The sequence below is a fragment of the Adiantum capillus-veneris genome, chromosome 30 (assembly GCF_014529385.1).
Source record: "Adiantum capillus-veneris isolate H3 chromosome 30, ASM1452938v2, whole genome shotgun sequence".
NCBI classification, from domain to species: domain Eukaryota; kingdom Viridiplantae; phylum Streptophyta; class Polypodiopsida; order Polypodiales; family Pteridaceae; genus Adiantum; species Adiantum capillus-veneris.
In genome coordinates, this window is record NC_140960.1 from 12,809,167 (window position 1) to 12,831,225 (window position 22,059).

The following is a 22,059-nucleotide window of genomic DNA, read 5'->3' on the forward strand; positions in this document are numbered from 1 at the left end:
CTTCATAGCTAATTCTGGCGTGATAAAGTTCGCTTTGGCACTTGGATCAAAGAAGATAAGTGCCATCTGGTCTCTAACTTTACCCCACGCTCTGCATAACTCACTGGCATTTGTACTAGGCCTGTCGCCCAACATGTCTGGCACTAAACCTGCCGAGGGCATAGGCCTTTTTCCTTTCCTGTCCTCTTTGTCACCTGAGTCAGCTGGTCTCTTCTTTTGTGGACAGTTGGTTGCAAAATGACCAGTATGCTTGCATATAAAGCACTTGTTTTCAGCCATCAAGACCTTCTTTTCCTCGGGCGTCTTATGCATAAAAGGCTTCCTTTTTTGCTTCCTTGCCTGCGCTCTAGAAGTCTCGGGGCTGAACCTTTGCCTTTATTGAACCTTCTGGCCCCTGGGACGCTTCAGAAGCCGCTTTCGTAAAGGGCTGCTTTGCTGAATTTTTCTTTTGCTGCCCTCCTCTCTCGTTGCTCGGAAACCCACTGTCTTCTCCTTTCAACAAGGCAAGACCAATGTTTGCAACTTCCATAAGCTGAGTGAGGGTAGCCACTCTGTTCTTGGTACAGTAATTGCGAAGCCCTTTAGGCAGCCCACAACAGTACTTCTCTATCTGCTCTGTCAATGGCACGAATCTATAGGAGGTCACTGAGAGTAACGCTTTACAAAACCTCCTATTGTACTCCAGCAAGCTCTTGCATGTAGCTGAAGTAAGCTGGTGCCAATCTGTCATGACGTCCGCTTCAAATTCATCTGACAGCCAAGCAGATGCAAACATTTGCTTGAAGTAAACCCAAGTGGCGGGTGCCTGTCCTTGCATTAACAATGTCGTCCACCATGTGAGCGCATTGTCCTTTAAGAAAGTGACAGCTTTTCTTACTTTAGGCTTCTGTAAAATTCCCTCCTGCATAAGCTATATCAAACTGCTGGAGGAAAGTAAGAGCCTTTGCTTTATCCTCGAAGCCACTAAAGGTGCTGAACTTCACAGTTGCACCTCCTTCTTTGTATGGTTTTGGCTTCTCTATTGACCCCAAATTGTCATAGGGAAGCGTCTGCAGCATGGGCACTGGAGTAGGGACCATCTGTGTCCCTTGGTCATTGAGATTCTGCATCAAAGGTGCCATATCTGGCTGCTGTCCAGAAAAACTAGCCATGCCAAAATTGACCTGTGGCACCCCAAACTGGCCCTGATTGCTCTGAAAGCCTTGCTGCATGCCAATGTTACCATACATGGGGTTTGGTGTCATGCCATGCATACCCCCAAACACTGTTCTAGGCATGTACTACTGGTTTCCAGGGGCATAACCAGCCATACTTTGGAACACGGATCCACCCCCGAAATACCCATGATGTACCGTGGGTGGTGGAAAAACCTGATGCATTGCTTGGAGACTGGTTCCCTGTCCATTCAATGCAACATTTTGACTCTGAAAGGTGGCGGGCTGAATTGGCAAAACCTGTGGAGTAGGGATCCTGGCCACCTGTTCATGGACAGGAGGGACCTGTCTAGGAGCCTGACGTGATTCCGCAACATGTGAATGCTCCCTATCCTGCTCAGTCGCATGGGGGACTTGGGCTTGAGCCTTAACGGGCTCTGTACGTTGAGGGCATTCCCTTGCCTGCTGTGACTTTAATGGTGCTTGCAGATAATCCATAAACCTGGGATTTTGCACCAACTGAGTGAAGACATTCACAGCAGCAACTAATTGTGTCCTGAACGCATCCTCTTCCTAGGGTAGACAGGCTATTCCTTTACAGCATGAAGTTGGCGAGAGTTCACGACCGCCACTGTCTACGCCTTTGGTTCGTGTGAATGCACAGCGAGAACAGGTTCAAGGGTTCATGTCACGAGTCTGTGGTAGTGGGAGATAATGGGAGGAGGGATTTTGCCCCCCCTCCTTGCCATGCATCAACAACTCCTTCATCCGGCGCCTTCGGGTAGTGTTCACCGTGCAAATGAAGAGAGAGAGAGAGAGAGAGAGAGAGAGAGAGAGAGAGAGAGAGAGAGAGAGAGAGAGAGAGAGAGAGAGAGAGAGAGAGAGATTTGAATTATCGTCCACGGAGGTCAGATATGACCTATGGGACCAAAGCAAAAATAGTCAACGATTCCTTTTGAGTGAAGGCATGGAATACATATCAGTTAAGGTCTGAGGGACCATCAATAGGATAAAAGAAGATAAAAAAGAAAAACAAAACTAGAACTCGAACGAAGGAGGGTTAAGGGATGGAGGTGTCGTTTTGGGAGTCCGAAACTCTTGGATGACCGCTTTACCATCTCGGTAGACCGCCCATTTACCTTGTTTGCGGGCTTCATGTATCTTCTTGAGCTCATTTGCTTTCAGTTTTAGCTGGTTGGTAGTCAATTCCTTTGCTATCCAAAACTTGGTTCCCTTGAGGAGGCAAGATTGGCGCATTAGCTTCATCCGTTGCAACAGACTTGGACACTCCAAGTCAAGAATCTACCACGAGAGCACCAAATAACCACTTCAAAATAGTTCACAGTTCACAATTGATTTACACTGGCCCGATAGAGTTCCGTGCCTAGAGATATTGGCCCCAAAGACTGGCGCCCCTTTCGGTATTTCTTTTTGTATTAATCTGAGTTCAAAGTACAACAGTGGTTGGGTCTCACTCTCAGACTCTGCGTTCAGATGCTCTCCTGAGTGGGAGCCCAAACCACTTATTTATTTGTTTACAAGGGATGCCAAAATCAGAGCCCCAAAAGCTTAGCAAATAAAGCAAAGTGAATCTCTCTCTCTCTCTCTCTCTCTCTCTCTCTCTCTCTCTCTCTCTCTCTCTCTCTCGCTTAATAAATAAAGCAAATAGGCTTTCTCTTTTAATCAAGCAAAAGATTCCCTTTCAATTGCGTAGAAGAAAAAAATCATCGCTGCTGCCCTGTCGTAATCAGCACCGCGCAAAAAGCGGGTTTCCGTATAGCTGGCAGAATTTCCGCGTTTTTCGGGGGCTACCGTACAGCCATGCCACGTTAGCATTTTCAGCCTGTAGGGTTAGGGTTTCTGAAAATTAGGGTTAGGGTTTCAGCAGTTGGGGCAGCCACGTCATCACTTTGTGACATCCGCTCCTCCTTTGTCTTGAAGGTGATGATGCAATGCTCAAGTGGCACATGCCTATTTGTGTCGTTGATCCAATAGACTGTGTAGGGCCCAATGGTGATTGGTTGGAGGATGTCGTTGAGCTTGGCGATTGCATCCTCTAGTGTGTCCTCGTCGGTGCACCAAGGTGATGGAAGTCCCCCAATTCTCACTTTGAGGTTGAGAGATTCTCGTAGTTTGCGTTCTTGAAAGTCCGCCTATATTTCGGTGTCGATCTTCGTTGTGATTCCATGCCTTACCTCGTGGACTTTCTTTTAAGCTATCGTGACTTCGACGAAGAAGGCTTCAACCTTGCGTGCTTTGCGAGAATGATTTGACTTCCTCTTTCTTGCAAGCTCTCGAGCTTGTGTACCCGTTGCTTGAGGGTTGTGTTCTCCTCAATGTGGACTTGGACCTGAGCCTTGAGAGCCGAGATTCTTGTTTCTTGGCGGGCGGAGGGATCCTTTCGGGGGGCGGCGGCCACAACAAGGAAACTCCGTGGGCTAGATGCCGGTGTGTCAAAGGTGGACATGCCATCTGCGGGTTGTATGGTTGAGGCTCCTCAAGATTGAGTTGAGACCTTGGGCTTTATGGTGTCCTCTATAGGACAGTCAAACTTTTGACTGTGGGACCGTCCTCCACAAGGCATCAAGCCCTTCGACTATGGGACTCGACTACGAGAGTAACCCTTGGTAGGTTCGTTGGTCAGGAGCACAAAGAAATGTGGTCGCTAGCAGGACAGGAGTCGCAGCTCCACCCGTCTGCAGATGTCGCAACTTGGGCTTCGTCAGGTCCGTAGGTCAACAGCACCGTGGTCGGCAGTAGTCGCAGGTATCATAGCCCTTGGGCTTTGTGACGAGGAGATCGGGCAATGCCCTTACTGTGCTTGGCAAGGGGAGGGCAGGGATGTAGCTTAAACCCCTCAGCCAGGCGCTGCCCTGCAGCCTGGTGGGGAGTGCGTACAAGGGCTTAGAGGAGGAGGCTAGGGCAAACGGTCGAGGGGAGAGAGAGAGAGAGAGAGAGAGAGATTCGAATGCTTGATCTCCATTTGTGTGATATTGAGCGATATGGACCCATCACTTGATCTTCATCCCTGTCTTTTCCCTGGTGCCTACTGCCATATGCTAGTGCGACATCTCTGGCTTGCCCCATACTGAGTCTCTTCCTCTCTCAAATGATTACCCAAGTTGAGCTCTTTATCCCCACCACTAACTCTCCATGTGAACATAGGCATGAAAGCTCTACATGGCAGCAAAACGACAAAGATGTTGGCCCATGCTCAACCATGCCCAATACATACACGTCTAGGTAGCCTATTAGTAAAATATGATGTGTTGGACTGGAAGAGGTGCAGAGTGCGGGCATCTCTCCAAATGAAATCATGTACACCCGCACCTTGAAGGCATGTGACATTACACAAGATGCCGATATGAGCAAAAGAATTCATGACAATATTGTTAGTGAGTGGTTGTTGAAAGAAAACGTCGTGCTTGGCACTGCCTTGGTCGACATGTGTGCCAGATGTGCACTTCATGAAGCACAAAAAGTGCTTGAGGAGCTTCTTGTTCGGGATGTCATCTCTTGGAATGTATTGATTGTGGGATATGCCCAACTTGGAGAGGGCATGGACCCGGCCAAAATTGAGATTATTTGTTATTGGCGTGATTTGAAGAATGTTCATGAGGTTCGAAGCTTATCAGGGCTTGTACTCATATTATCGGCGGTTCATTCGAAAGTTTGTAGAGATCGCTTCACCTTTGCATTTACTGATTCAAAAGGGAGTCCTTTTTACATGGGGATCAACAAAAGTGACTTCTTTTTACACTTTGAAAGAAAAATTGAGTGCTAGGGAGGACATCACACCCTTTCAAAGGCATAATATAAAAGTCCTCATGCCCTAAATGCCCCTGACAATGCAAACGAAGTTTGCCAATGACCGGTGTGATGGCAACATTCCGTCTTGGTGTCGCTAGAACTGTCTCTACCTGTGGCCCCAGCCAGTCGGACGTAATTCCAAGTCGAGCCGCCAGTTCAAGTGAAATGAAGTTGGCCTTGGCTCCTCTATCAAAGAAGATGAGGGCTTCCTGGTCTCGCACTTTGCCCCATGTTGTGCAAAATTCGGTATTTTCGTTCATTTGATCAAGGTCGGTGGTCCACACGAAATTTGGTACCAGTCTTGCTTTTGTCTTTTCTTTTCTTTCGTACTCGGCTGCTGCTCTGTAACGCTCTCGCTTATCTTTTGGTGGTCCTCTTGTTCATTCTTCTCTTCAAGAGTTCTTGTCCATCTCTTTCTGCGAGTACAAGTTCTCCTTGTCTGCACTCGTCTGTCCTTCCAGCTTTCCTCCTGACTTGAGATGAGAATCAATGGCCTTATGCCATCTCGAGTAAATCTCATCAATCGGGTAATTCTTCAGGTGTTTCACCAATCTCGGGTCTCTAGAGTACTTAATCAATCTGTTCACACATATGCCAACTTGCAAGTGACGTTTACTATGTTTTGGCAAACTTTTCTGCCGAGAATTTTTTTAAATCTTCATTCCTCTCTTCAGTTCCCATGCAAGATTTCAATTTTTCTGTGTCAGATTCTCCGTAAGAACTTATGTGAATTTACGGAACATCAATTGAGTGTGTGTGTATGTGTGTGTGTGTGTGTGTGTGTGAGAGAGAGAGAGAGAGAGAGAGAGAGAGAGAGAGAGAGAGTCGACATGGCCCGGCGTAGTTCCGTGCCCAGAGGTATTGGCCCCCAAGTCTGGCGCCCCTGTCGATATTTCTTTTTCATTAATCATTGCGAAGTACAACTCTCGAGGGACCTCTGCTCGACTTCTGCTCTCAGACTTTGCGTCCAGATGCCCTGAAGAGTGAGGCCCCAAGGGCTCTTATAAATTTACAAGGGATGCCAAAAGCAGAGCCCCAAAAGCAGTTAGTATAAAACCAATAAACTCAAAAGCTACTGGCCCAAAAGCTGCTAGCGTAATTTCCGGAAATCCGTACTATTGTCCACATGGCATGTCAACGAAAAATGCGGCAGTCCGTACAGCTGCCACGTCAACATGCCACCTCCAACGAACCTTAGAAGCGAGGAGTGCGATATGCAGACGTTCGTAGAGTCTGCTCTCCATGTCAGCCTCTCTATCCGGGCAGTACCACCACGTCATCAGTTTGTGACAGAGGGTCTCTCTAGATGCAATCACATACACTTGCACTTGGAAGGCAAGGGTCAGGGTGAGGAAGCTCTGCTGTTTTTTGGCAGATGCAGAGTGAGGGCATCTCTCCAAATGCAATCACGTACACTGGCAATCATGTCCGGGATGTCGGCTCTTGGAATGCACTAATTGTGGGATATGCCCAATATGCTGATATGGCCAAAAGAATTCACGAAAATATTGTTAATTAGTGGTTGTTGAAAGAAAACGTCATGCTTGGCACTACCTTGGTCGATATGTATGACAAATGTGGTGCACTTTATAGAGCGCAACAAGTGCTTGAGGAGCTTCGTGTCCAAGATATCGTCTTTTGGAATGCACTGATCGCGGGATATGCCCAACTTGGGCAGGACTAAGAAGCTCTGTGCTGTTTTCGGTGGATGCGAAGCAAGGGTGTCTCTGCAGATGCAATCACATACGTTTGGCACTTGCTTGGTCGACATGCATGCCAAATGTGGTGCCCTTCATAAAGCACAAAAAGTGCTTAAGAAGCTTCCTGCCCGGGATGTCGTCTCCTGGAATGCACTAATTGCAAGATATGCCCAACTTGGGTAGGGCCAAGAAGCTCTTGATTGTTTTTGGCGGATGCAAAGCGAGGGTTCTCACTCAAGATGCAATCACATACGCTGGCATCTGAAGGCAAGGGTCAGGGTCAACAGGAAGCTCTGGGCTGTTTTCAGCAGATGCAGAGAGAGGGCATCTCTCCAAATGCAATCAAATACATTGCACCTTGAAGGCATGTGGCATTACACAAGATGTTATGGGCAAAAGAATTCATGATAATATTGCTAGTCAGGGGTTGTTGAAAGAAAACATCGTGCTTGGCACTACCTTGCTCGACATGTATGCGAGGTGGGGTGCACTTCATTAAGAAACTCAGCATCCCAAGAGCCTAGCAGGGTGGGGCCTCTCTCTTATGAAAACTCAAGTATTTCTCCACCTAACTATTTCTCTCTTTACTCAATATTTCAAGGTTCTCTCTCTCTCTCTCTCTCTCTCTCTCTCTCTCTCTCTCATAAATTTGCTTTGCATGCTACAAAGCTTTGCTACCATTGCTAACAGTTTCCCTTTAAATGCAAGTAAATTGTCAGATTGCAAATAGTTAAGTCGTGCAATCTGATCAACTTTGATAAAAGAACCTATGAGATCGCCAAGGTTGTCAGCATAATAAACGTAACTTGCAATAGTTGTGTAATCCTTTTTTTTTTCCCATACTTACAATTGTGAGTAGAGAGGTTATATTAACTTGGCAAAGAATGTAAAATCAACCTCAAGAACTACATGTGCCGTTGAGGTGGCAGCATTTCCAAAATGGGACAGTACTATTATGATGCAATAGATCCTAATTTTTTTGAATCCAGTAGCCGTCAATGAGCGGTCTGCTCTCTGCTAAATAGTTGTGTAATCCTGTCAATAGTGGTGATGAGGAGAACATGAAAGGTGTATTATGCTGTCAATCAAAGTGTTTAATCTTGCTTGAGTAAGTTAAAGGCAAGGGAGTCATACACAAGAGTTAAAGCACTGTTGTATTGCTAAGGGAACATTGAGCAAGGATGGAGGTGCAAGAATCAAAAGAAAATGCTTGTGCATTGTGGAAAGAAAGGCAGTGCTGGTCCAAGGCCTGAAGGGGCCAAAGGGACAAGGAAGAAGTAAGGCGAGTTTCTCTTTGGGGGGGGGGGGTAAATAAATTGACTGTCAATATATCAGAAAAGAAATAAAAAATACGTAACGGTATATCTTGGTAAAGATAGTAAGTGCATTGTGAGTCATTCTGTGCCACAGATGATTGATTTTCACTGATGAATAGCAACATACCAGGACCACTTAACACACTCATGTAGCCAGTACACACATGCGTTGCTATAAATGACTTCAAAGTGAATATTAATCAAAATAAATATGAAAGAAACATTAATGATCGCTTTCCATTCACCAATTTACAATTATTGAAAGCACCCCGGTGGATTGATCAAGTTAAGCCCAAGTCCATTTGCATTAATGCAAATGGCTTTACCTTGTATCCTACTTGCACTTGTTATATTTACATTGTCTAGAGTAATATTCTGACATGCAGAATTTTTGTCACACAAAAAGGAAATTGTATCTTTTGTTGAAGAGGTTCCTGTGATGTTTCTAAACAAAACATCGCGCACTTTGATGGTTGTTGTCTACAAAAACAAGGTAGTTAGCTTATCAGAAACATACTAACCAAGAGTTGGGCTTCACAATCCATAACAGTTAAGTATTATTGAGTTGCTTATTATTAAGTGGCCTAATTTCACCAGTCAGTACTTTGTGCACTGAACTGTTTATTTTTTTGTAATAGAAATAAGCATACCTTCAATGTAGATTGTAACACAAAGGGGTTGGTTAAATGCCTTAGTAAGCATGCATGCTTGTGTGAACATGTTCACTAAAATCCATTTGTTTGAGTACTTGGCACAGTATAGATGCATAGTTTTATTGTGTACTCTACAAAATCATTCATCCACTTACACTTGTGGTTGTGCTGAGACCATGAGAGCAACTACACACACACACACACACACACACACACACACACACACACACACAAGGTACATGTAATAGTCATGCTTTTATGTTGTTTTGGGATACCCTGGGCATCCTCTTCCAGTTCTATGTTTCAACATTCTAGTGCAGGGTGGATGGTGGGTGTGCTCATGTGTGTGGCCCATCAGCTTTTAGTATCCCTTGACCTCATAGAGGCTCATACCATGTTTTTTGTTTTTGTGCTGATTATGGAAATAGGGGTTGAGAACATGTTGTGCTTATGTGAAGTACGGATAACAAGATATTACCGCTTGAGTTTACATGGTGAGTAAGAGCTCTCTCTCTCTCTCTCTCCCGTCTTGTTGCATCATATTGTGTTACAAGATAATAGTTTGACTCTCAGCATGTAGTTTGATGGCAACAACAACAACCGCTTTAGCTAGACTGTGGATTGGCAGCTATCTAGGAGCTCACACAAATGTTTCAAAGTTGGAATCAGGTGTTGGAAAGATGTATACAAGGAAGGGAAATGGCTCACTACAGAGGAGATCTGCTAGGAGTACCATATTTCTCATAGATGTGCTGCCTTGGTTGTAGAGAGGTATAAAAAATTCCAGGCTAAATTTCAGTGCTGTGCTAGAAGTTTTCCTGTTTCTATACCTTAGATCCACAAGAATATCTACTTGTCTAAGGATACAGTTGTCAGGATGGACCCACTTCTCATTAGGAAGCTTAACCATAAATGGAAATTATCCTCGAATGCAAAACAATGGGAGTACAAATTTAAGTGTATTTGCGCTTTTCCCTTTGCCATAGAGCATAGCTGCCTTTTGTGGCTTATCTTACACTAAGGAGTATGGACAGGATCCAAGGCTAAAAGAATTGGAGTCTCAATGGAATTTGTCCCAGGTGCAAGGTGCATGAAGAATCTTTAACACACCTCTTTGTTAATTGCAAATCCAACCAGGCGCTTAAGGCTTGGTTGCAATGTTGATCTCTCCCTGCTTAACTTCTTTGCTTTTGGGAGAATGTAGTTTTATGGATGTCCCCCTATGGACCTGCCTGAGGAGTACTTTTCTCTGGCATATTTGGATTGAAAGGAATAAATCCCTCTTTGGCTTTGCCCATTCTGGATGAGCTATTCCACTGCATATAAGTTTTTTGGGATGAGCTATTCCACTGCATCTAAGCATTTTTGGGTGTTGCGTCGATTTGACGGTCCAAATCACGCGCGCTGCTGATAAGGAGCCCGTGCCGTCGATCACTTCACTCTCCTCCCATGTCAGTTATAGACGAGGATCTCTGTGTGTACGTTGCTCTTGTTGCCTCGGCTCCTGTCCCCACGCAGCCATGCACTTGGCCCTGTGCTGCCTTCCATGCCACGTGTCATCGTGTGGCGTAGAGCCATTTGGCAAGAACACATGGCATTAGCCAGTCCTGCATCGACTTCACGTCAAAAACAAGGATCTCCGGTGATTCTATGAAAACAAAATGGGTCCTCCCCTAATGAGACACACAAAAGCCAACCCTATTTCCATACATAAATAGCTTCCACCAATAGTACTCTCCATTGTGTGCATTGCATATTTGATTAAAATGACTAAGAATTGGTGATAAGAGCTCATAATCATTAGTTAAAAAAGCAAAAGGAGATGGCTTTGTACCAACCGTCGTGGGACAAGGGTTGGTTATATCAAGGAGGAGCTAAATTATTGAAATTGGAATTTCCCCTCGAATTCTCCACCAGCTTGTGTGTGTGTACATACATGTGGGGGATGTAACCGATAGCCGCACATACGAACCTGGGATTCACGCATGCTTGCACATGGAGGCAACAAGCAAAGGGAGCCGTGTGTGTGTGTGTGAGAGAGAGAGAGAGAGAGAGAGAGAGAGAGAGAGAGAGAGAGAGAGAGAGAGAGAGGACATGAATTAGGTAATATGTTGAAACTCACCATATTTAAGCATGGTTCATCTTCCTTTGTACAATAAAATTGGTCAATCAAAATGGGCTTGCGTACTTGGTACATTGTTATGTTTTGAAAACTTATGGATTGAACAAATCCAAGTCCACCCTACATTCCATTGCCAAGGGAGCTTTTAGGTCTATGCAAAACGAAAAACATGTCCGAAGAAACATTGCGGTGAGATACCTGCCATGTCTTGATACGAACCCCATAACGTGTAGAGGCTATGAGGGCCTCGCTCACTGAGATATTTGATACTTCATCGTGTGAATGATGCTTTCCAAGGCTGCCCACACTGTTATGCGCATGCATTGGAAGCTGAATTTGGGTGGGAGGAGAAATCTTGAGGTAAATTAATCTAAATGCTTTCACATCACCTCACCTAATGCCATGTCCTGGTCCACAATTTATGTTTTTCACTGTCACATTGAAAGAGCTACGTCCAATTGAAATACAATCATCCCCTAACAAATAAATTAGCTTTTCATTAATAATCAATAGTATAAAGTAGAAATCAATAGATCTTTTGTATTTGCTTTTAAGAAAAAAATTAAGTACTGGCGAGCATACCTCATAATGAGAGTGAGAGAGAGAGAGAGAGAGAGAGAGAGAGAGCAGGGAGAGACAGGGGGTGTAAATGTTCCTAATTGTTTAGACCAAAGGTCCCTATAAAGTGGTTACATGCACAAAATTTTTAAGTAAAGCATGTCTAGCCTTTTGGTGAGGTCTCCATCCGCTAAAGACTTTGGATTCTAGATGGCTAGAGTAGTTGTTGAAATCTCTCAGTGAAGCTTGCTACATCCTGACACTATTGGGATGGGTGACTATGGTTTCCTTTATCATGTACCATTCTCATAATGACCATCAACATCCTAGGGTCCAAAAAATTTGGTCCCTAGGATTTACTTTGTCATATTAAAGTTGGATCTTGTCATATGTCTACCATTCTCATAATGCCCCCTACATATGCTTTTAGTGTCCTTGTCTTGTCGTTGTTAGTTGATAAGCAGACATGCCTCCTCTCATCTTTGTCTCTTCCTTATCTTTCACTTTGTCATGGTAGAGACCATTGGGTTTATGCAACAAGAAGGCATTGAAGAGGTGACCATTGGGTATGTGGTGATCATGCTTGTGTTGTATATGGATGATGTAGTGCTTCTGGCCCATATTTTAGAAGATACACAAAAGCTTATGATTGTCTTGGAAAAAAATTTCTTACATAGTGGGATGATTGCAAATGACTCCAAAACAAAGGCTTGTGAAAACTCTCAATGAGGATAAGCCATGCGTTGTGTGTAACAAAGAGCCCCTTGAAGAGAGATTAAAGTACCTTGGTCTTGAGGTCTTGGTCAATCATTAACGGAATGATTTTGCTATGGGATGCTTGGAAGTAGGAAGAGAGCCTACCATCCGTCCCATGAATTTATCCTGCTCCTGTTTCATTGCCTCGAGAAGGAATCATCAACACCTTCCTAATTCTTTACATCACCTTTGCCTCTCCTTTCCTCTAATTATCTCAAAGGAACTAGAAGGCATTCCTCAAGCCCATCAATGAATTCCTATGGAGAAACAGACTAACTGGAAGCAAGTTGTGGCAATGAGGTAAATGGGAGGCCATGGCCAAGCTGAGGAATCAAGGAGGCTTGGGAACTCTCAAACTTGCCATTCATAGCGAGGCCCTTTGTGAAAGATTGTTTCAGACCTTGGTTGAATCCAGCAAGAGCTAGGCCTATATGGCTAGGGAAATGGTGATGAATGCAAATCTAAAGTCTAGAGGGGGCAAGTGGCAGAATCTTAATATGCGTGCAGCTAGAGCTTGGAGGGTTCATTGGTAAATTCATTGCTAAATGTTGCCAATCCATCTCCACACTCATTTGGGACAAAGAGATCAGGTATTGGAAAAGCATTGGTCCCCTTGGGGCCCCATTTTAGAAGATCTTGATATTGATTTCTATTGGACAAAGATTGGAAGACGACTTAACAACAAAGGTTTTAGCACCTTGGGGGACCATTGTGAAGGAGGATATCACTCTCTTGAAAAATTGAAAGAGGGCAATAGCCTATCCCTTCAAGAAGAGGTCCTTGTAGGTAGACTCTTGGATCTCCTCTCCTTTGACAAAGAGTGTTTATAAAAAGTTGGCTTTCTTTGAGTAGCGAATTGGACATCTCAACAAGACTTGAACCAAAATGTGGAGTAGGGTCAAATGGAGCCAAGTTTTGGCTAACATATGGCACTCTGATTGTGAAGATGAGCATAAAGTTTTCCTCGAGAAAATGCCTTATGGATTTCTACCACCGGAAACAAGGCAAAAATGAGGGGTCTTAACGATGGAATCTGCATTAAATGCAACCAGCAACCTGAGACCATATCCCACCTTATATGGGGATATCCTGCGATCAAGAGAGTGGGAGTTGCTAGTAAGGTACCCCATTCTGTAGAGACAAGACCTAGCACTTGGCTCCAGGTGCTTGGACAATGAAGATATGAGGACATAAATTTTGTATAGTTAGAGTTGTAGTCCTGAAAGCCATTTGGGTTTTTAAGAATGAACAACTATTCCAAAAAAGAATGGAGTACTACATGTAGAACTAGTGTTAGAAACTTGTGGATGGCTTTCTACAAATAGGAGGAAGCGTCTTGCAGAGAGGAAGAAGATATGTCCTTGACGAAAATATAGTGAAGCTGCGAAAATGTTGGGGTATGTTTTAGGTCACAAGGTGTATATTTTGTATATGTTGGAAACCCTTGTACAAAGGATATGCTAGGGTCTGCATGTATTCATTTTGAGTTAGTTCAAATCAAGCTCTTAAGAGTAAAAAAAAATCCTCTATATCACCTGCAATTAAAGACTAATTAAACTACCCTTCCTTCTTAAAAAACTTGCAAACTTTTCTAAAAATTGAATAAAAATGCCCCTTCTATAAGTGTAAATCTATAACTGACATGAACTCTTATATACCCATATTTGAAAGTTTGCAATTATAGTCAATCAAGAAGACATTAAGACTATCTTATAAACTATAGCAAATATTGATAAAATAAATGAAGAATCAATAAACTAAAATGGTGACTAATAAAAATTCTTAATACAATGTACCATTACATCCATATTTGGTCATGTGTATCCCACACTAAATTTATTAACACATCATTAATAGTTGGCTAGGTGGGTGTAATGCAAAGTGTATCCGCTTTCACCCCTTGTTACATTTGACTATTGAGCGAGACACTTAATGTGCCCAAATATTTTCTTATGTAGAGTCTTAACTCTAATGGGTTGTGAATGCAAAAGCGTACTTCCTAATTACCAATGATTAGTGTTAGGCTATGGAGGGTGAAGCCCTAGCTTAACCATGGAGTTAGGGTTAGGATTAGAGAGATGGCGATTAGGGTTAGGTTATGCCAAGAGCAAGAGCACAGAGAGAGAGAGAGAGAGAGAGAGAGAGAGAGAGAGAGAGAGAGTATAGACACAATGATAATTCTCAAAGTGCAAGTGATTGATTAGAAAGTAGCCTCTATATAGACTTGGTGCTTTACAATTATTGGCTAAATGAGTTGCATCCTCTTGCTATTGGACCATGTCATCAATTATCTCTTCCTAGGTGGCTAGAGGAATTTCCCACATGGTGCCATAAGTTGGGCTTACCTTAACATACGCCCCCTTAAGCCAAACTTGGGGTTTTACAAAGATTCCATGTGTTCATGTGTAGATGGGCATCATTTCGGTTAGTGTCAAATGTAGCACCCAAAATAAAAAGGTGTCCTTTCAGAGAATTGTCAATTGAGTGTAAGACCAAAGTCACAACATCCTCCTTAGAGAATTTTCAACTGGGTGTAGGATCAAAGTGTACCTCCCCTAGAGTGATGGGTTAGTTGATATGGAAGCGTACTCCCTATGATTAGGGAGTACACTAATCACTAATGATTAGCGTTAGGCTATGGAGGGTGTAGCCTTAGCTTAACCATGGTGTTAGGGTTAGTGTTAGAGAGATGGTGATTAGGGTTAGATTATGCCAAAAGCAAGAGCATAGAGAGAGAGAGAGATAGTTTAGACACAAGGATAGGACTCAAAATGAAAAGATTGATTAGAAAATAGCCTCTCAAATATGCTTAGTGCTTTATATCCATTCGTTAGAGAGGTTGCATCCTTTTTCTATTGGACCATGTCATCAATTTATCCATCCTAGTATACAAGGGATGTTTTCCATGTCGTGCCACAAGTGTGGGCTTAGCTTAACAATCGCCCCCTTAAGCCAAGCTTAGGGCAAAATACAAATGTGTTGATTTTGTCATAAGATAATCCTAGGTTTATAGGATTCAACTACCCTGATTCAACATGATTCATCATCATGGTTCAATGCCTCATGATTCATCATAGTGGTTCTCTATTGGATACATCACTATGGTGTTAAGTATGAAGCCTGATTTATCCCTTGTAATTTTTTGTATTGAAAGAACACATTTGTAAGGTTCCCGTTATGAGGAGAATCCATCGTGTGTGAAGAAAAATCACTCGTCCAAAGCCAAAATTTTCACCGGCATATTCCTTTTCACCGAAATATTATGGCTGAATGATGGCCAGAAAGTGGTCGATCGGTTGCGGAAGTCAATAGCCGGTGGCCGATTTCATAATGGACTTTTTTTCTCAAGGGAGGCCACACATGGGCGCGTTTGGAGAGTCCAAGTCGGACTTGTCAACACAAGGGTGGCTACACATGGTTGTCCCCATGAGAGAGGGCAACCCTTTTGGCCTATAAAAAAAGGCCTCTTCTACACACAAAAACGGATTGTGAAGCATTGTGGTGCATTGTGAAGTTGATGTGAGGTGGTGAGAGTGAAGCAAGGAGGGAGCTCCAAAAGAGTATAATCTCTTTGTAATCCACTTCTTGTTTTGATGTACTAAAGCCATTGAGTAGCTGCTTTCTCGTGGACATAGCCCACATTGGGTGAACCACGTATATCATGTGTGCTCTCTCTCTCTCTCTCTCTCTACTCTATAATCTCTCATGTGTGAATATTACCTCTCTCCATTAAGTAAACTACTCAATTATCTACTTAGCTACGTTATATTCCCTAACATATGGTTCACAAGTGAGACTTAAGATAAGTTCTTTAATGACCTAGGATAATACATCATTCATGTCATAAAGTTTAATTCATAAATGAAGTAGGGTTGGTGTTGTCGCCCTCTTCACCGTCGTCGTTTGTTGTCATCTTCTTCATGTTCATGTTGTGATCTTTATGTTGATGTCGATCATTGGTCCAATTTGTTGAGAACGTGGTCTTTCTAGAAAATTTTACAAAGCACTCATATATTTCATTCATTTTGTGTGTGGTGCTTGTGTGTGTGTGCTCATGATGATGGGAGATCTTATCGTACACTAGGTGCGCAGGCAGTGTTTGAACCCGTTTACAAAGGTGTGCAAAGATGCCAAAGCATGGATATGCACATAAATTTCCATGTGAGCTTCGCGCATATATGATTTATACATATGAATGTGATAAAATGCGAATAATCCTTTAAACCCTTGATCCGTGTGAGGTGCTTCCAATAAGAAGTATGTAAATGATGGCTCATGAAACTCCAAACGGAGTATGTCAAACACTTCAAAGAGGGAAATCAAAATCTTGGCGCTCGGTGCCTTCCGTGGGAACAAGACTCTTAATACCTTTGGAGGTTTTAATTGAAAACCAACGAAGCAAATGGCGTTGCCAAGGAGAGAATGTAGAACTTTGTGCTGTCGAACGAGGCAGGAGATGTGGACCGCAAGCATCTGAGGTTTCAGACAACTGGGGCCTGGAGTGCAGATTCGGAATTGGAGCTCCCCCTTGAGAGCACCCGTGTGTGGGGATGAGGCCTTGAAGTTGTTGTTGCAGACTCCAAAACTTGCAAGCATTAGCATGCACTCAAAAAACTAGCCTACAAAAGTGATGAGAGTAAAAGTGGGTAATTGCGGGCATGAGATCCAATTGTTGCTGCAACCCGCTACAAAGCATGAGATTTGTGTGTCGCAAAGCACAAATTGGCTAAGTAGCAAGACGAGAGTCTGTACAAGATGTAGTGCGTAGCAAAATAGCGTGTCAGGCTCGAGTATATTATTGCCACAAAGAACCAAGTGCCAAATGTGATGCAAATTAATCAAAGGCTAGCATATGCAGGCAATGATGAGGAACCCAAATTGTAGCAGGTGCCATGACGAAGGCAGGATACTCATGGATCTGAGATACTCCTTTTAGCTTGATTTATTGCTTTCTCAATATCCGCCCACGAGGCTTCGACAATGTCAACTGAATTTTCCTCTTCCACCGTTGCCCCAATTGTCGGTTAGCCTAAAGTAAAGAAAACCTTCACAAAAAAAAGGTGACTCCCACACACTTACTTACACACACACACACACACACACCCCTAATCTTGGAATGGGTTTAAGGAAAACTGATGATGCTCAAATCCAAAGACTAGACGGGCTATGAAAAAAGCTGAAAATAGGGAGAACTTCAAGAGATTATTAGACAATCCAAATGACATTCGATTTAGGCACAGGAGAGCTCTATAGAATGGCATTGTGAAGCACCTTATGCACACATAGACGTCAAATGCAACGTCAATTTTGATGAGAGTAATGGTGAGCCAAAGTGGTTTGAAATTGAACACAAAATGCACACTTATTGAAACAAAATTTATGCGTGCGCACGTGCACGCGTACACACACACACACACACAATTATTGGTAAGCCGCTTATCAAGATCTCACTAATCAAGAAGGGTAGTGGCTCATTGATATTGCCAAGAACGTGCCCAAGCTTAATTAATGATGCTATTGATTGTGGCCTCGATGTCGGAAGGCCAGATGTGTTGTTGATGTCATCTTCAAATATGCAAAGTTGTTTGTTGTTGTCGTTTGTTGTCATCTTTATCTTCACGTCATTGTCGTCTTCTTCTTTTTTATCTTCATTGGTCCATTGCGTTAAGGATGAGGCCTTCATGGCCAACGGTGTTAAACACACGTACATGTAAAGTGTAATGCTCATGTGTGTGCTCGTGATTATGGGCGTTCTTACCATACACTTAGGCACTACTTACACTTAGTGTGTAGGCAGTGCATGAACCCGTGTAAAGTGCTCTTGGACACAAATACAACATACATATCAAAATCGGCTTTTTGCTAATGCTTGGTGCTAGTGATGCTTTTGAACTTTCTTGTTGAAGGCCTCTTGAAAACTTGTTGGGTCTCCTCTTATAAAACTTGAGCTTTTTCTGTTCCTCTGTAGGTGGAAATGAGCTCCAAGCTTGAGGGCTTTAAATTTTGGAGGCAGCGAGTTTGTAGGAACGAGCACTTTGGAGCAATGGATGATGCTCATTGTGTAGCCCATGAGAAAGGTTGGGCTAAAGGTAAGAGGCTCTTAGAAGGATGCTTGGGAGGAGCTTAGGGTGGCTTAGGATAGCGAAAGGCAGGTAGCTACGAACCCAAAAAAGCATTTAATTGGAAGTCGTGCAGATTGTGGCGTCCGCTTGGGTTGAAAAGGGTGCATGATGGAAACACCATGTGAACAAGCTCTTGCGGACCCAATCGGGCACTCCAGTTCAACTTTGAAGACTGACTTCAAGTCCGTCTCGGTTTTCTCCACGAAATCCGTGGTGAGTTTTGACCTCTGAACCTTGTGGGCAGCAATGCTCCAACTTTAACAAAGTAAGACAACTACCCCACGTGTTTAGTTGTGAATGGAACAAAAAATGGTCAATAAAAACATGTAATATCAGGGCTTCTCTCTCTCACACACACACACACACACACACACACAACTTTAGCCAAGTGGTTAGAGTGGCTAATCACCTCCAAATCTAGTTGTTAAGGGTTCAAATTAAAGCTAGTGCATAAGGCTATACACACAGACAATTTGTGAATTTTAATTGCCTAATTAATTTGGCATGCAAGGTCCGATTAAAGCAAGGGAATATTCAATCTATTGCTCTCAGCAACGACTTTGCACACACATAAGTTGCACAAGCAATTAAATAATACATGATAGCAATGCTAATGCAAAATCGACTGAAAGTAAACACAATACCACACAAGAAATTACGAACACACACACACACACACACACACACACAATTATTGAAACCGCCAATCAAAAGCTCACTAATCAAGAAGGGTAGTGGCTCATTGGTATTGCCAAGAACCTGCCCAAACTTAATTAGCTATGCTAATAATTAGGGAGAAGGATTATTAGGAGAGCGGATTGGTTACACCTAGGTATGGACCGTCGGCTCTAATACCGCTTAATGGGTTGTGAATGCGAAAGCGTACTCCCTAATCACTAATGATTAACGTTAGGCTATGGAGGGTGAAGCCTTAGCTTAATCATGGTGTTAGGGTTAAGGTTAGAGAGATGACAATTAAGATTAAATTATGCCAAGAGCAAGAGCATAGAGAGACAGAGAATACAGACACACAATAATAATGCTCAAAGTGCAAGTGGTTGATTAGAAAAGTTTTCATCCTTGTCCACATAAAAAACTTTAAGACATCACGATAGAGATCTCAACATGTGTTAGGCTTCATTGGAGGGTGAAGGCCTTTGTGGTGGCAATATGGGCCAATCAGCTTGTCTGTCAGCTTTTGTGTAGCATAGTCTTTGCACACAACCTTTATATAATATTCCTCATATTGGAGGAGGTCTCTAAGAGGGAGTGTATCTTGGGTCATGGTTTTTCTTGCAACCAATTGAGCTAATTGTGAAGAAGCAATTGTGTGTGGTTAAGAGGGTGGAGAGAGAGAGAGAGAGCGAGAGGGATCCCTACATTAGTGTATATAGAGTTAAGAGAGAAAAGAAGAGCATGAGAACAATAGGCTTATAGCCAAGATAAATGTGGATTATGCTTTTGTAACAAAGAAAATTGGAACTTTTCAAAAATTATTTTGATGTACCTGTTTGCATGCTGCAGTTTTGTATGTCTACATAAGTTGATCCTTGTATGTGAATTCCATCTGTATTTGGGCTACTACTTGGAGATTTTAATGTTAAGCCTCTAACTTGCACCCCATGGCATGAGTAGATATCAATGTGGGTTCTTTGAGCATTGATAAATTTGAGGTTTTCCACAACCACATTGGTGCTTCCCACGATTCTCAAAAGCTAGAAACCAAGTTCCATAATTGCTTAGGGATATCACCAACAAAAGTAAGGCAACATATCAAGAAAAGTGATTTATTTACACCTACGAACATACTTCACCTACATTTGGTGGGAGCTGACACTTAAGATCAGCAGAAGCAAGCCCCTAGCACAAAACGAAACACAAAATTCTTAGTTATTCAAAACTAGGTTTGCACAAAAGAAGAAGAAATTGAGTCTATGCATAATTAGTAGGTTGGGGTTGGGATCAAACTACCTTCCTTCTATTCTCCACACACGACCACCAAGTTTTACCATGTCCATTAAACGTCCCATTTCCGCTAATGGTAAAGTTATACATACTTTTAAACTCCAACCAATATTGTTGTTTGGATGTCCAAGCTTCTAAATTTCTAGGCGCTATTATATGTCCTTCCACCTAGAGCAAGAACTTGTCATTACAACCGTGGCATTAAAAAAAAAAGAGGTCGACATATCATGCTATTATGTGAACAGGTAGACATTTCTACACACCAAAACAAATTGCTTTGCAAATGCATTAAATCAAACTCAAGTTGTATAAACTACACATAGAAATTTCCCTCTTACTTCAAGTCGTTGGATAAAGATAATAATAGAGAGCTACTTTGATAAGCATCTACTAACATAATATGGCGGAGGTAGTAACCCTTTACACGTGTCTCTATCTACGAGATGAAGGTTACATATCAAAAGTGAGAGAAGCACGCGAGAGAGAGAGAGAGAGAGAGAGAGGGGCTGCCGAGTGTGGCCTGTCGGGCCTGTGTTCAACGTGCTTAGAGAGAGAAACAGAGAGAGAGATTGCAGTCTACGGGAGTGTTCCTTGCGGGACGTCAAAAGGCTCAAGACCCAGGTACGATCATTGAGGCCCAAGTGTGTGCGCGTCCTCGCTCGAAAAGTTGAAGATTGTAGCTGGCGCTGCCCATTGAAGACTCAGCATTTCTGTGTGTGTGTGTGTGTGTGTGTGTGTGTGAGAGAGAGAGAGAGAGAGAGAGAGAGAGAGAGAGAGAGAGAATCCTGCGGAAGGTGCCACTTGTCTGTCCCATTGGTGCAGTATCGGGTATGCATCTGTGCTCAGCGAGTCAACGGACATTTGCAGCGAGAGAGAGACACAGAATGCTGTGCATGACACACACACACACACACACACACACACACACACACACACACAGATGACATTTTGACGACTTCCAATGCTCGGGAAAAATCATTTGAAAAATCAATCTTCCAAACATGCAAAATTCCTTTCCTTGATTTTTTCAAGAGGAACTTTTTTAAAATTAGGTAATTTCTTCGAGTTTTTACACTATTTTCCTCTAATTTTGGGGTATAATTTCTCCCTTTTCCCTTGCCCTCAACCGACATTTTTAAAATTGAAAGCGGCACGATATTAAATTGAGACACATTTTTCCCGAACACTGCTTCCAGTGCTTTGATTGGGAGGGGGGGGGGAGAGAGAGAGAGAGAGAGAGAGAGAGAGAGAGAGAGAGAGAGAGAGGACTTCCAATCAGTGCTCCGGTAGGCTCTAGTGTTGCACGTGCAACCACGAAGCTTGAAGAACGCTTGGTGGCAAGGCTGCCTCAGAAGCCGACAGCTTTTGGAAATCTACTTCAGCAACTCTCAATAAGTTTCTGGATCCAAACGTGGCTGCTTCTCTATGCACAACCTACAATACTTCGATGTCGTTGTAGGTGATGATGACGATGATCGAAATTGGATGACTCAGAAAGATGTAGGATTGCCCATTAACGAGGGCCTAACTGGCGGGGGGTTAAGAGCACGGAGGTGCCTTGATCTTCGTGTATAGAATAGGGGGACTTGGGTGTTTACAGGTGACTTGAAACCTGTAGTTTCGACGTTGTATTTGCCTACAACAATATATCAAGGTTAGGATTAGAATATATTAAGGTTAGGATTAGCGTCCTTCATCAGTGAGAGGGAGAGATTGTGATTTTTGTTGGGGGGGGGGAGCTCATGCGACCAGATGATTGCGCGCTTCTGTATGCATATCCTACAATACATCGATGTCATCGTAGGTGATGATGACGACGATCGGAATTGGATGACTCGGAAAGATGTAGGATTGTCCATTAATGAGGGCCTAACCAGCGGGGGGTTAAGAGTACGAAGGTGCC

The 22,059-nt window shown here is 43.1% G+C and overlaps 1 protein-coding gene and 1 long non-coding RNA gene across 6 annotated transcripts in view; one reads left to right on the forward strand and one right to left on the reverse strand.

The window, feature by feature from the left end:
- LOC147417559 (uncharacterized) overlaps positions 1-8,042 on the forward strand; it is a 32,748-nt gene extending 24,706 nt beyond the window's left edge. The window contains exon 2 of one of the 2 annotated variants that reach the window (XR_015187242.1): positions 5,809-8,042. This is a non-coding gene — a long non-coding RNA (uncharacterized LOC147417559). The remainder of the gene's footprint in view (positions 1-5,808) is intronic. The other variant, XR_015187241.1, reaches the window with a different exon arrangement.
- Positions 8,043-8,192: 150 nt separating this feature from the next.
- Positions 8,193-22,059, reverse strand: part of LOC147417560 (putative polygalacturonase At1g80170) — a 31,672-nt gene continuing 17,805 nt past the window's right edge. Inside the window, exons 3-9 of one of the 4 annotated variants that reach the window (XM_086506570.1) lie at positions 20,163-20,324; positions 20,001-20,051; positions 19,699-19,906; positions 11,150-11,231; positions 10,975-11,062; positions 10,756-10,875; positions 8,193-8,460 (exon numbers count right to left, since the gene is read on the reverse strand). In XM_086506570.1, the coding sequence (XP_086362696.1) occupies positions 8,236-8,460; positions 10,756-10,875; positions 10,975-11,062; positions 11,150-11,231; positions 19,699-19,906; positions 20,001-20,051; positions 20,163-20,324 (936 nt within the window). In that variant the 3' untranslated portion in view covers positions 8,193-8,235. Of the gene's footprint in view, positions 8,461-9,130; positions 10,241-10,755; positions 10,876-10,953; positions 11,063-11,149; positions 11,232-19,698; positions 19,907-20,000; positions 20,052-20,162; positions 20,325-22,059 lie in introns of those variants that run through there. The other 3 variants (XM_086506568.1, XM_086506569.1, XM_086506571.1) reach the window with 3 other exon arrangements.